Source organism: Terrapene carolina, unplaced genomic scaffold (assembly GCF_002925995.2).
Source record: "Terrapene carolina triunguis isolate 2854851 unplaced genomic scaffold, T_m_triunguis-2.0 Scaffold211, whole genome shotgun sequence".
NCBI classification, from domain to species: Eukaryota; Metazoa; Chordata; order Testudines; family Emydidae; genus Terrapene; species Terrapene triunguis.
Window position 1 is genome coordinate 33,511,857 of NW_020664562.1, and position 13,821 is coordinate 33,525,677.

Genomic DNA, 13,821 nt, shown 5'->3' on the forward strand with positions numbered 1-13,821 from the left:
GATGAAAAAATCTGGGATTTAGCTGTTCCGAGCAGATTTAATTTCTGTGTCTGCATGTGTTAGTAGCTTGCTGGAGTTGAAATTCAATGGTTTGTGCAAGCTCAGCCCTCCGGAGATACACATGTTTCGGAAATGCAGTGTACCTGAACAGGAGCACACTGCACTTGGGCGATCTGGGGTTTCAGGGCCCAATATTAGTCCTATGGATATCAGTGGGAATTTTTCCATTCACTCACTGGGAGCAAATTCGTGCCCTAGGTGTAAATCCATAGAATCTAAGCAAGGATGCTTCATGTCTCATTTTCTCTGTAGATACTTTTCTTAACAAAATATAAAACTTTTGTGAGCCCATCCCACAGCTGAGATTAGCAAATTTATTTCTTGCCACTTGTCATTTAGTCAGCAATGGAGAGGGATATTTTTGTAACAAAAATAGTAATTAATCCTTGATATGGGGCAATTAGGTAGCTAAAGACATTCAAAAATATGAAGGATTGGGTTGAGTACAGAAACTTACTGCATGCCAATAATCAAACAGACATCAAAAGAAGACAAAACAAAGAGAATGCCTAAACAAGGTATTAAATATGTAGAAAGGTATGCGTAATGATTATTAAGGAATGATTTTTATTTCAAAGTTCAGTTTTTAATCTCTTACCAGTATCAAAGTGACAACACTACTCTAAGATAAAGGAGAAGTTTGGACACAAATCAGAGATGCATAGTACCTGAAAAACCGGGACACTCATGCCATTAAATTACCTTCAAATATAAACTTACTGTACCAGATAGGGCCTGATCCAAAGCTCACTGATGGCACGGGAAAGATTAACATATATTTCAATGGGCTTTCAAAGGCCCTTCAGACTATAAAGTGACTAGATTATCAAACTGTACCTCCTCCAGGTTGGGAGTATTCATTACAGGGTGAGTCATCCTGGGGTCTTTTATAATGCTTCAGAAGGGTAACAATGGCATCATGTCCTAAAAGGAGGAAAGATGGATTTGCATATTAAATGTCAATATTCATTACTTATTATTTCTTTATACAAAATTAGGAGAGTTTTAAAATAAACAGTGCTTCTGTTTATGAAAACATATAAAGAACATATCCAGTGACTGTGATCAGAAATGTGGTGTGATTTTGAGCTAGGTGAACATGGGAAAAATCTGGCTGAAAAAAGCAAATATAATTTTCATCACAGGTTGGAATGGCATGCTGGGTTTGATTACACTAAGAAAAAAAAAACCCACACACGTCAGCAAGTCTCAGATCCTAGGTCAACTGACGGGCTCCCACGGCTTGTGCTTATGGGGTTAAAAATAGCAGTGTAGATGTTCAGATTTTCACATAATCACACGACTCCAAGAGCTGGGACTTCAAGAAACACACCATGAACCATGAGATTTGCTATGAAGTCATGAGAGGTTGCAATACCGAGCAACTGCTTCCATTCCATATTTCAGGCGGGAAAAAGTCATATTGGACTAAAGCTGGAGCCCAAGTTCTGAAACCCGGAGACAGGGGAGGGTCTCCCAGCCTGGGTTCTAGCCCAAGACTGCACATCTACACTGCTATTTTTAGCCCCGTAGCTTGAGCCCTGTGTGCCCAAGTCAATTGACCCAGGCTGTGAGACTTGCTGTTGTGGGTTTCTTTGTTTGTTTCTTTTTGCAGTATACACATATCCACAAATACTACAGTGATCGATGCCAGTATAAAATCCCGAAGTAAAAGCTGAGAAAAATCTTCATTAAAGTCAATGGGGAAAAAACTAAGACTGAAAATATGTCAGCTACTAAAGTCTCAGTAGGCAAAAATATTCTCCATTTTTTTGGTGAATATTTGTCACTCTGTTTCAGCAAGGAAGCAGAGGGGAATAGTACATGCACAGATTAGTCACTATATTATACTCTCAGTCTCTCAGATGCTTTGATGATTAAAAAAAACTCCCCAGCACTTCAAAGTGATGTTTGGGGCTCCATTCTGCACACTCAGATCACTCAGAACTGTAGTTTGAGCTCTCCCTCCCGTTCTCTCCTCTTTACCTATCTCAGATTTTTGAATACTCTTTTAAAAGGAGGAATTCCTTATTCTTTTGAGGCTTTGCTCTTGGTTAATTAGATGCATTTTCAACATTGTGTTTGTAATGCTTTTTTGGAATCTCAGAATCCCCATTCCATTATTTCCACTTTTCCCAGTCCAATGGAAAATGTTTGGGGAAAATAGCAATTTTATCATGGGTTCTTGCTCCAGGCATCAGCAAGGTTTTCTGTTTGCCTCTCACAAAGAGGACAGCAGAAAAAACAGATACATTCAGAATGAGATTGTGATGCAGTGCTCACATACCAAATGCTACCTTTCATTTGAACAGCTCTCTTGGCTCTGTTTGCTTGGAAATGTTTTAATTCCCTGCCAACTCAGTGGCACAATTTGTTGGCATTTTCTTAGGGATATTCTTCATCAACAGCCTAATGAGTGCAAGCATTCTGGCTCACAATGGGCACAAACCTGCCAAGGAAATGCCAGTAAGTTCACAAGCGCTGAAAGGTTTCCTCACTAGAGTTGTAGAGTCCCAAAGATAGTTCTGTGCAGCTCTAGCAGAGTCCACTATACAATTTTTCCATCTCCTGAGATGACACACATAACACTACCTTTGTGTAAAACTGGCTGGTATTTTAATACAGTTGTTGAGGAGGCAAAAATTTCTGCTTGGAGCAAATCTTAAGTAGAGCTATTGGCAACTGATCAATCAAGACAACCTACAGCCTACTGATTGATGATATGGTGTTACTTATAACCTTAGCTATTGTATCTCTATATCTACTGTAACTGAACTTCCTATAAGTCCAGTAAGTGATTGACTGCATGCAAGTAATCATTCAAAACCTGGGTCATACAGTTATCAAAATGGGGTTAAGGAAAATGACAATAGTTTATTATTTACTCTGCATTGCAGAAAGATTAACTGAACACTCATCACCTTAATAATTTGGTTATAAAGATACAATAGTAAGTCAAGGGCATAATGGCAACTAGTGTCACATGTAAAAACATACTTGACATATTCATAAAAAAAAACACCTAAGGATCATATGTAAGAGTCCTGCTGACTCATCCTGTGATCCGGTGCTAGTGTTGCCCTGGATTTGAGGGGTGGGTATACCCCAGAATGTGATCAAGCTAATTGCAACCATATTGTGTGCATTCAGCCACCCTGAAGTAATGAAATAGCACACAATATAGTTAAGGGTTAATTTGGAGACAGGCTTTCAGAAGTAAGGTCAAAACTAGCTACAGTTTCTGATAATCAGAATGGGAGGAGGGGACAAATAAGTAAACAACCAAGACTGAAAAACCTTGGTGGTTGGAAAACCTTGAGTCTAGATGCCTCTGATATTAAAAGTTTATTGAAAGTTAGAAAAGTGATGATACAGGAGGGGTCATTATGACCTACATGTTTTGTAGAAGTTAGTTATAAAAGATTTGCTAATAGAACGTACTTTGGAGCAGCCCTCTGAAGACATCTTGAGAGACGTTTTTCCTGATACCCTTTCTCCCCAGTGGGTGAGCAATTGGCCACTGCAAACCTGCTGTTAATTACTCAATACCGTTCCAGATGTTAGGTAAATATCTGGGATGTTCTAAACCTATTGCTTAATTTGTGTGTGCTTAAATCTAATAAACTGCAGTTTTAGATAGAGCATGCTTACTTGCATGAATCTTATCAGACGGAAGTGCTGTGTTCCTGTTGATTTATTCCTTACACCGCCTGGAGCGAAATAGTTAAGTTGCCCCTGTTGGGGGTTCTGAAAACCCTGGATAACACTAGGACTCTGACCAGAGAAATTCTGCTGACTCACTTGCCACCACTGTTAGTTCCAACCAAGGAATATAAATGTGTTTGAGTGTCTCTCTAATGTAGAAGAATCCAAGAACAAGAGTGGGATCCTACAGGGAGCAAGCCTACAAGCAATGAAACTCAGAAAATGTTTAGACTGAGGTTTGTGATTTGATGCTGTATAACAGAGGTTCTCAAACTAGGGCCGCCGCTTGTTCAGAGAAAGTCCCTGGCCGGCTGGGCCAGTTTGTTTACCTGCTGTGTCCACAGGTTCAGCCGATCGCAGCTCCCAGTGGCCGCAGTTCGCCGCTCCAGGCCAATGGGGGCTGCGGGGAGCGACAGCCAGTACGTCCCTCGGCCCGCACCGCTTCCTGCAGCTCCCATTGGCCTGGAGCGGTGAACCGCGTCCGCTGGTAGCCGCGATCGGCTGAACCTGTGGACGTGGCAGGTAAACACACTGGCCCCGGCCCTCCAGGGGCTTTCCCTGAACAAGCGGCGGCCCTAGTTTGAGAACCACTGCTATATAATGTAACATAAAGGCAAGGAAGTGGGTGAATTTGGACTAGATTCAATGTATGTTAGGAGCAGAATCGGAGGAGCACCTGTGTACACAGTGCCTCTAGAATTCATTGGCATTTCTGGGCCAAAGCTACAGCTGCTCTTGTAGGATTCTAATACATTCATGAGACTGTTCCTGTGCATGCCCAAGTCTGTTTCACCACAAAAATGCTATATCCATTGCATTGTATTTTGTTCAGATGCTCATAGATCCTTTTCTTCTGGAAATAGCAAAATAGTAAAATTTCAGGGCTTCCCAGAGTAGCAGTGCAAAGCAGAACAAAAAGAATATACTGTGCATATCATCCCTTTATACACAAATCATTTGACCTTCACTATAGTTACCCTAGGGGTAAATTAGAAATCTATTCTCTCCTTGATCTCTGGACACAGCTACCATTGATATCAACAGGAGCACTATACACAGAAGAGGAGGAGAAAAAGAATACGCCCTATAGTGTTTTCTCTATTCCTGCACTCACAGTATGTGTTTACACTGAGGGAAACATAAACACGTGTTGGGAGCTAAAAGGGCCATGGTCATTTTGTACCAATTATATTTATGCAAATAAATACTAATAACATATTAATGATTTAGAACTATTTTTGATTAATTTTGGTTGGTCTGTAAAACTGCTGTAATCTTCCTTGATCATTCTATAATCCTGGGGCAACTTACTGACTGGTCTTTGAATTAGGGCAAAATTTTTTGACTGAGACTGCTTTTGGCAAAAAAATGCAGATTCAGCGACATTGAACATTTTGAGAATTCATGTCAATTTTGCTGAATTCTTTTATTAAAAACAAAACAATCCCTTCCACAGCCTAAAAAAAATAATCCAAAATGTTTCCTCGTTTTCTAAACAAAACATTTTGATTTTTTTTATTCAAACCACATTTTTGTTTAGAAAAATTCCTTTGATTATATTTTTAAAATGCACAAATGTTAAAAAATGCTCAAAATTGAGACAAAATATTTTGTTAGAACCAAAATGCTGGTTGTTGGGTTTTTTTGTTTTTTACTTTTGATTCACTGAAAATTTTGAAAATTTTCATTGAGTCTACCCGAAACTTTTATTTTTGGATTTTGCAGAATTGCCAGTGAACTGAAAAATCCATTATTCTCCCAGCTCTAGTTTGCACATATTGCTTAGTGGTGGCAGAAAAAGTGTGGGGTCATAGGAGAGGACATGAGGGCTTATCTATACTGGGAAGTTAGTACACAGTAAGCTAGTGTGTGAATTTAAAGAGCACTAGCTGTTCCGCACTAACTCCCCAGGTGGACACTCTTACTGTGCACTGAGTGTGCCCTTGGGCAGATTAGCTTAATTTACTTCCAAAGTGCAGTAAACTACTGAACACTAGAAACTTGTCTACACTGTGAATTACTGAGCACTAGCAAGGGTGTAAATTTTAGTGCACACCAGTGTGTCGTGCACTAACTGTCCGTGTGGGCCCTGCTGGCATGCACTAAAACCTCCCTAGTGCACATTGATGTAGTCCCATTTCAAAGAGTACTATATCAATGTGCACTAAGGACCTTTTAGTGGACGCTAGCAGGGTCCACACAGACAGTGTGTGACATGCTGGTGCACACTAGAATTTACACCCCAGCTGGTGTGCACTGATGCAGCATGTACACAAGCACGTTGGCAGTCTTAGTGAGCAGTTAGCAGGGGTCGGCAACGTTCGGCACGCGGCTCGCTAGGGTAAGCACCCTAGCGGGCCGGGCCAGTTTATTTACCTGTTGACGCGGCAGGTTCAGCCGATCGCAGCCCCCACTGGCCACGGTTCGCCGTCCCGGGCCAATGGGGGCGGCGCGAAGCGGCGCGGGCCAAGGGATGTGCTGGCCGCGGCTTCTTGCCGCCCCCATTGGCCTGGGATGGCGAACCGCGGCCAGTGGGGGCTGCGATCGGCCGAACCTGCCGCGTCAGCAGGTAAATAAACTGGCCCGGCCCACTAGGGTGCTTACCCTGGCGAGCTGCGTGCCGAACATTGCCGACCCCTGAGTTAGAGTGTCCACTTGGGGAATCAGTGCTGAGTAGCTAGTGTGCACTAACTACTGTGGGCTTTTCCCAAATGTGGACAAGCCCTGATTGCTCACCAAACCCATAGAGAGACTACTCGAAAGCTATGGAGTGGTGCTGTATGCAGGGGTGGGGGAAGGGGACTCACACATTCTTACACCTGCAGCCCTCCCAGCCCAACGATGGTTGTGCACAACTGGAAAAATTTTCAGCAAGAAACAAAGCTTTTGGGTTGAATAGGACAATGAAAGAAAAGCAGACCACAAATCTGACATGTTAGTGAGGTGATTCTGTGAGACACATATGGGAAAGTATAATAGGAACCACTGAAAAGTGCTCTGCGCTGAGGGATTTTTGCAGGAAATCAAGGACTGCTATATTCTAATGCACTGCTTCTTATAATGCCTCTTCCAGTCATAAAAGACAAACCCTCATCTATATTAAATAGTTCAGAAATTGCATTTTCTGAACTGTCTTTCTGAAAAAATGGATTTCTTTTACTTTAGCAGCACATTTTTGCAGCTGAGTTTCTGTGGTTCCTAAAGTGATGTTTAGCAGTCTAGAATATCTGAGAAGATAAACCCCAGCTTGGTTTTCATAACCCTTGATGCCAGGAGCCAGCATGCAGATGGTGGGAGCTCCCAATCTACAGATGCTGCAGGGTTATTTTGTGCTATTATCTTCTACCCGTGGTGTTCCTACATATTTGCAGCAGAAAGTGGAGAATTGAAATACCTTTCTCATAAGCCCACATCAAACAGGTCTGCTCATCTTTTTCTCCACTAGACCTGCTGGGATCACAGGCTACCAGATTCATATCAGCTCCATTATCCAGTAAAAACTGTACTAGACGGATGTGACCATGGTAGCAAGCACAGTGTAATCCTAGAACATCAGAGAAGAAAGAACAGTCACTGTGATAAGCACAATTGTTACAACATAATTGAACTTGTAGTAATAGCTATAAAAACTGGAATTGATTTTCTTGATAAATGAATATATTATCAGACAAAAGACTGGGCACTGTAAAAACAGAGAATATTATTCTACAAGAGCCAATCTATTGCATGCCCTATAGTAAATGTCAGTACTTATTTTACCATGTGCAATTCACTACCACAATCCTTGATAAGGATGTAAGAACAAACAGAGAGAGAAAGGGCTCCCCCGACCCAGTTTGAGCAGGTCTCCTCCCTTCTTGTATCTCTGCACTGGTTCCCCATCTATTCAGTGTTCTCCTCTGCACTTTCAAAACACTTCACAGCCCTTCTGCCTACATCTCTGTCCCCAATCCTTATCCACCCAACTTTCTCTCAGGACTGATGCTTTCATCTCCTTAGGCCACTCCCCTCTTTGCACCCTCTTCCATGTCGCCATGCTTAGTTGGAACAGCCACACAATTAATGTACTACTCCCCCAGACACACTGCCAACATTTTCTGAAAAACCACTTGTTCTATGAAATGTGCTAGTTATGAAGACCACATGCTGCTTTGTGCTTGGTCAGTGTACTGTAACTGCTCATGCCTTTAAGGCACAATACTGTCAGGTGCTCTATGCTCTCAATGCCTATTGGCTTCAGTGGGAGTTGAAAATGCTCAGTCCCTTGCAGAATTGGGTACTTAGTCTGTAAAGCTGGAATTTCCAAAGGAGCCTAAGTGTGTGAGAATCTCTTTGAAATTTAGTGGGAGACTGAGGACCTCACTCCTACAGGCAGGCACCTTTGGAAATCCCAGCCTAACCAATTCAGGCTTGGAAACTTGTCCTCTGCTTAGTATATTTTACCTGTTAAAAAGTTTGGTGTTATCTATATATACAAATACTAAATCACAGTCCTCATGATCGTACCTGTATGCCCATCTCTTCCTTGATGATTGATGCTTAAAACATTCTGGTCAAGAAGAAATTTTACAAGTTCTATGTTCTTGCCATAGGTACAGGCACTGCAAGAAATAAACAACAAAATAAAAAAGAACTCCCAAGTCCCCAGAAATAGCAAAATTAACGTTGGTTACCTAAAGATTTCAAGGGAGTTACATTGGCATAAAACCCGTGTAACAGAATGGAGAATCTAAATGTGCAAATGAAGGGTTTATCTACTAAAACAAATATGGGCTTTTCTGTTACATTGGAAGTATCCTGAATATCCTGCTGCCAATATCAGACACAGATGTGCAAAATTAATTGGGTCTGTTCTGCAAGTGCTTTTAAAGAACTCTTTACATTTTCATAAAATTGTGGCCAAAAATATTTTGAACAAAATTTCACACAAATTTTGCTGTGCCACCTTGTTAGATGAAAAGTCTGGAGGACAGGTGGATTTTGGGTATAATGTGGTCCAAGCTTAGATTCCCTTGGTCAGAAAAAGGAAAAGAAGCAATGCTTTATACAGCTGTTGATGAACTTCCAACATCTCTCTCATGCCTGCTATTACCATCTGGTTCTGCCTCTTTTCTCTTTCTCTATTGACAATGGTGTTTAAAATGTCCTACCTGTGAAAAGCTGTTTCACTGAATATATTTTCCTTAGTCAGACTTTCTGTTCCTGACAGCTGGATTATTTCCTTGACAACTTCAAACTTTCCATTGTAACAAGCACTGAAGACAAAGTCAGCAAAGTGTTATTGATAATGCTATGAATTACACCAATGCAATGCAAAGCAATGCTTCTGTGCATTACTCACAGGTGTAAAGGTGTGTCTCCATAAATATTGGCCACATGGGGCTGAACTTCAAAATTGCTTTGGAGTAGGAACTTCACTATTTCGTGATGTCCAAATCGAGAACAGAAGTGTAGAGGAACATGGTCTTCATTGTCCTGAGCATTCACTGTCATTTGAATCAGACAGAGGAAAGTGAACTGTTTATACTCACTTTTTCAGAGAGAGAGAGAGAGTTTGCGCATGCACACTATGAAATCCCAAGACAGTTAATTGATGAAATATTTATGGACTTGCTCCACTGAAGTTAATGGGAGCTTTTCCATTGACTTCAATGGATGCAGGATCAGACTATGTAATCTGACACTGTTCATAATAAATCACCAAGGCCAATTATTCAGGATGTAATTAGTTATTGCAACAGTAGATTTACTGAATCTTTCAATAAAGTTTTCAGTGAAGAAAAGAGGGAGGTATTAATGAATTAGTGGCCCTTAGAAAGTGGATTACTGCCAGTGTATTAACAATGTGAAACAAAACTATGATCCAAAGACATTAGGTACAACCACCGGTTATTTCAAATGAGTGGAACAAAATTCATTCACTAAAAAAATCAGGAAGAAAATCTTTCATTGCTGTTCTCTGGAGTGGAAATCCAGAGTTATTTTTAAATAATATATTAGACTCCTTAAGTACCAGCATTAGAACCATGGAACCAGGAGCAGTTACAGAGTGACAGAAAAAAAATCAAAACAGATGTACAAGAGACACAAGTAAGGATATAATGTTTCATGCGCATTAATAAAAATCATTTATAAAAAACAAACAAAGAAACAAGGTATTTCCCTCTTCTGGATTTCCCAAGTTTTCCCTTTTCCCTTATAGCTATGTTTTAGGCCTCAATCCTGCAAAGTCTTAGGGCTTGTCTACACTACCGCGGTAGTTCGATGGCTGGAAATCGAACTTCCGGGTTCGATTTATCGCGTCTGGTCTGGACGCGATAATTCGAACCAGGAAGTGCTCGCCGTCGACTGCGGTACTCCACCTCAGCGAGAGGAGTACCGCGGAGTCGACGGGGGAGCCTGCCTGCCGCGTGTGGACCGCGTCTGAACCGCGGTAAATTCGAACTAAGGTATGTCGACTTCAGCTACGTTATTCACGTAGCTGAAGTTGCGTACCTTAGATCGAATTGGGGTGTTAGTGTAGACCAGGCCTTAGAGTCATAGAGTTTAAGGCCAGAAGGGGTCACATGAGCATCTAGTCTGACCTCCTGTATCATACAGGGTGCATTGGCACGCTAATCCCGAATCCCAAAATTAGACCAAAGACCACAGGAGACTAGACTATTATGAGCCACAAGCAGAGAACGGGAGGGACTGAGGTGCACCAGTGCCCTAGGCCCCCACAATGGCAGGGAAATGATTATGTGAGATACACCCAGATAATCCTGCCAAGTGACCTGCACCCATGCACTGCAGAGGAAGGTGAAAACCTCCCAAGGACATTGCCAATCAGACTGAGGAGAAAATTCCTTCCCACCCCCACATTTGGTGATCAGTTAGACCCTGAGCATGTGAGCAAGAACTAGCCAAGCACTTGTGAGAGAAGACACTTGGCCACTTCAGAGCCCCGACCCTCCCACCTCCAATGTCCCATCTCTAGCCATGGCCATTCCTGATGCTTCAGAGGAAAGAGATTAAAAAAAAGAAAGAAAGGTACACACATTTAACTTTACACCCAGCAATGGTGCAAGATATGGAACTACTTCTTTGAGTGATGTTAAGCAGGTATGTAAATCTTTGGAGGATTGGGATAAGCAATTTTGAGGTTGGGACAGCCTCTCTCTCTGTCTCTTGTACATAATTATACATGGAAGACATACGACTCCATGAGAGTTTGGGATGGTTGCATTATTCTTGAAAGGCAATAACGTTTTATAGCAGTGTCATGGATTTTGTATGTGGTGGCATATATTTTACAAAAGATATAATCTACAAATGTTTTAGAAAGAATTTAAAAAAATGTATTGAGACAATTTCTTGTCTCCCTCCACCTGTAAAGCCAGTGGCCTTAGTTACCATGCAACTGTATAAGCCTGAGAAGGAAAGCAAAATTAAAATGAATTTAAAATACCTCTAAACATAACTCAGATCCACCAAGGGTCCTGTTGTGATACCAATGCCCTAAACTTCTGTAGGATTATGATTTTCCAGTTTAATTAATATATTTTTCTAAAAAAAATGCTGGGGGGCAGATTGCACTAATTAGCAATTGGTGCACTTCAGAAGAGTTGGGGTGAAATCCTGGTCCCACTGAAGTCCATGGCAAAACTCCCATTGACTTGAATCAGGGCTTTGTTTCCGTTAGCACTCAAATGATTAGCAAAAATGCTATTTTCACTGAAAGACAATATCCCACAAAATCTTCCTCCTGTAAATAGTAACTTCTACAGGGGAAGTTTCTTCCTAATCCTCTCAAATTAGCAGCTGGTTTATACCCTGAAGTGTGAGGGTTTATATAAATTCTTTTGATCTAAAGCAGTGATACTCAAACTGAGGCTCGGGAGCCACAAATTACTTTTAATGCGTCTCCTATGGCTCTTCACAACACATGATATTAAAACACTGTGATTTAATTATTAACCAATCTAAGTTATTAACCGGCCAGGATGCTTTTACTATGTTATTAACCAATTGTAGAATACTTGGTCAGTCATTGTGTGTGTGTGTGTGTGTGTACAAATTGTTTCATTTACAATTTATATACTGTACATAGTAAATTAATTTATATACTGTACATAGTAAATGAAACAATGAATTCACACTACTGTGGCTCTTTTGGGTAATGTTGATCGCTAATTCGGCTCCTGAACCACTGAGGTCTGAGTATCACTGATCTAAAGTAACTGTGGATGTTCACAGTACCCATATAAATTGTCCATCACCCTTTTGGAGCCAACAAGCTCTTGGCTTCAATGATATATTCTGGCAACAAGTTTCATGGGTTAGTTATGCATTGTGCAAAATCAGTATTAAGTTTGTTGCTTTTCAGTTCCACCAACTGTCCTTTTGTTTTCCTCTCTAGACCATTCATTATTTTGTATAGCTCTATTGTGTCACCTTTGAGTTCTTACTATTGTCACCTGTCATGGTGCCAGAGGCTAACTCATTTGGAACTAGCATAAATAAGAGGGAAATAAAATGTCAAAGTTCAACACTCCTAGAAGACTTTCAGTCTGATAAGCCCACCAAGTGACCTGAGAGGCAGGAGTACTTCCGCACATTCCAAACCACAACAAAGAGCAAGCACGGAGAGCGGTGAAGCAGAGCTTTGCACATTCATTTATGCCCTGGAGAGTGAAGCTGAAACTATTTATAAAGCATTTCTTTTTGCTGAGGTGGGAGATAAGAATAATGTTGACATTGTTTTTTTAAAAAATGAAATGAGCATTTTCTTCCCAAAAGGAATGTAATAGACAAACAGGGACATATTCCCCAAGGGAGCAGAGGCCCAGAAAAAGCATGAAAGCTTTCATAAGGTAATTATAGGAACAGGGAGTGCATTGTGATTTTGGCATCGGTAAGGAGGAATGTATAGAGATCTTCTAATAGTTGGATCCTAAAAAAGGAACTTTTAGAAAAATCACAGCTAATGTCTGAACTAACCCTGGGACAGCTGGTGCCGCTGGCATGGCAGTCTGAGATAGCAAAATGCAAGTCAGACAGCAAGAAAATAGTAGATGCATGGTAAATAAAGAAGAAAAGAATAAATTCCAATTGGGGAAAAAGAGAAGCACCATAAAAAATTACCTTTCAGACCATCAAGTAACCTGGGCAGAAATATGACAGGTATGGCAATTGCCAACTAGCAGAATCAAGAAAAAGAAGCCGAGGAAATAGCCCAAGTGAGGGTTTCCTGTTTACAGGAATCTGTATTCAGAAACAAGCAGGCTTGTCCTGTTAATCTTAAAATCTGATATCTAATTTCAACTTGACTTTAATTGACAGAGGTGATTGTGATTTGCAGAGAGACTTTTAAGAAGATGAGCCACAACCGAGGATAATGTTCAGTAGTCTGAAGGGGCAGATAAGTTTCCTAGGTTAATTAAAAACCCATAGGACCTACACAGGCAATGAATATATGTTTGACAACCACTGCAGCAGTCTACTAGATCAAACCATGGTCACTGATATGGGCTTCATAAAAGGCAGAAGAAAAAAAAATTGCATTATACTGGTGTGAAGACAATGGACATACTTGTCTACTAGCTATTGATTACTTTTCTAGATTTGTAGAGATTCTACTTCTTACTATACCCACTAGGTTGCAAAACAGATAAAAGGCATCTTTTCTCATTTTGGAGGAATAATCACCCACAACAGACCACAATCTGCCAATTTAGAGTTCCAAGCTTTTGAGAAACAATGATTTCAAGAATATTACTTCCAGCTCCCACCACTCTCAAGGGAATAGAATCTAAAAGAGAGCATTATAAAAAATAAACCTGAATCTTGCCTCCATGTTCTGCTGAGTTAATAGGGAAACCCCCATATCAGGCACGACAGTAAGACAGTTCAGCTGGTTGAGTCCAAAGTTAAGAATAAAATTGTCAAACTCAGAGGCAAATCTTCAACCTAAGTGGCCCTGTTTAAAGGATGTGAAGCTGAGAAATAATAAATATAAAAGGTCTCAGTCTTTCTTCTTCAGCCATCAGAATGAATATCAAAGTTTATCCAATC

The 13,821-nt window shown here is 40.8% G+C and overlaps 1 protein-coding gene across 1 annotated transcript in view; it reads right to left on the reverse strand.

Moving 5' to 3' along the window:
* LOC113407389 (serine/threonine-protein kinase TNNI3K) overlaps window positions 1-13,821 on the reverse strand; it is a 168,811-nt gene that overhangs the window by 109,404 nt on the left and 45,586 nt on the right. The window contains exons 8-12 of the mRNA XM_026655826.1: window positions 9,107-9,251; window positions 8,916-9,020; window positions 8,272-8,366; window positions 7,160-7,309; window positions 898-984 (exon numbers count right to left, since the gene is read on the reverse strand). Of these exons, the coding sequence (XP_026511611.1) occupies window positions 898-984; window positions 7,160-7,309; window positions 8,272-8,366; window positions 8,916-9,020; window positions 9,107-9,251 (582 nt within the window). The remainder of the gene's footprint in view (window positions 1-897; window positions 985-7,159; window positions 7,310-8,271; window positions 8,367-8,915; window positions 9,021-9,106; window positions 9,252-13,821) is intronic.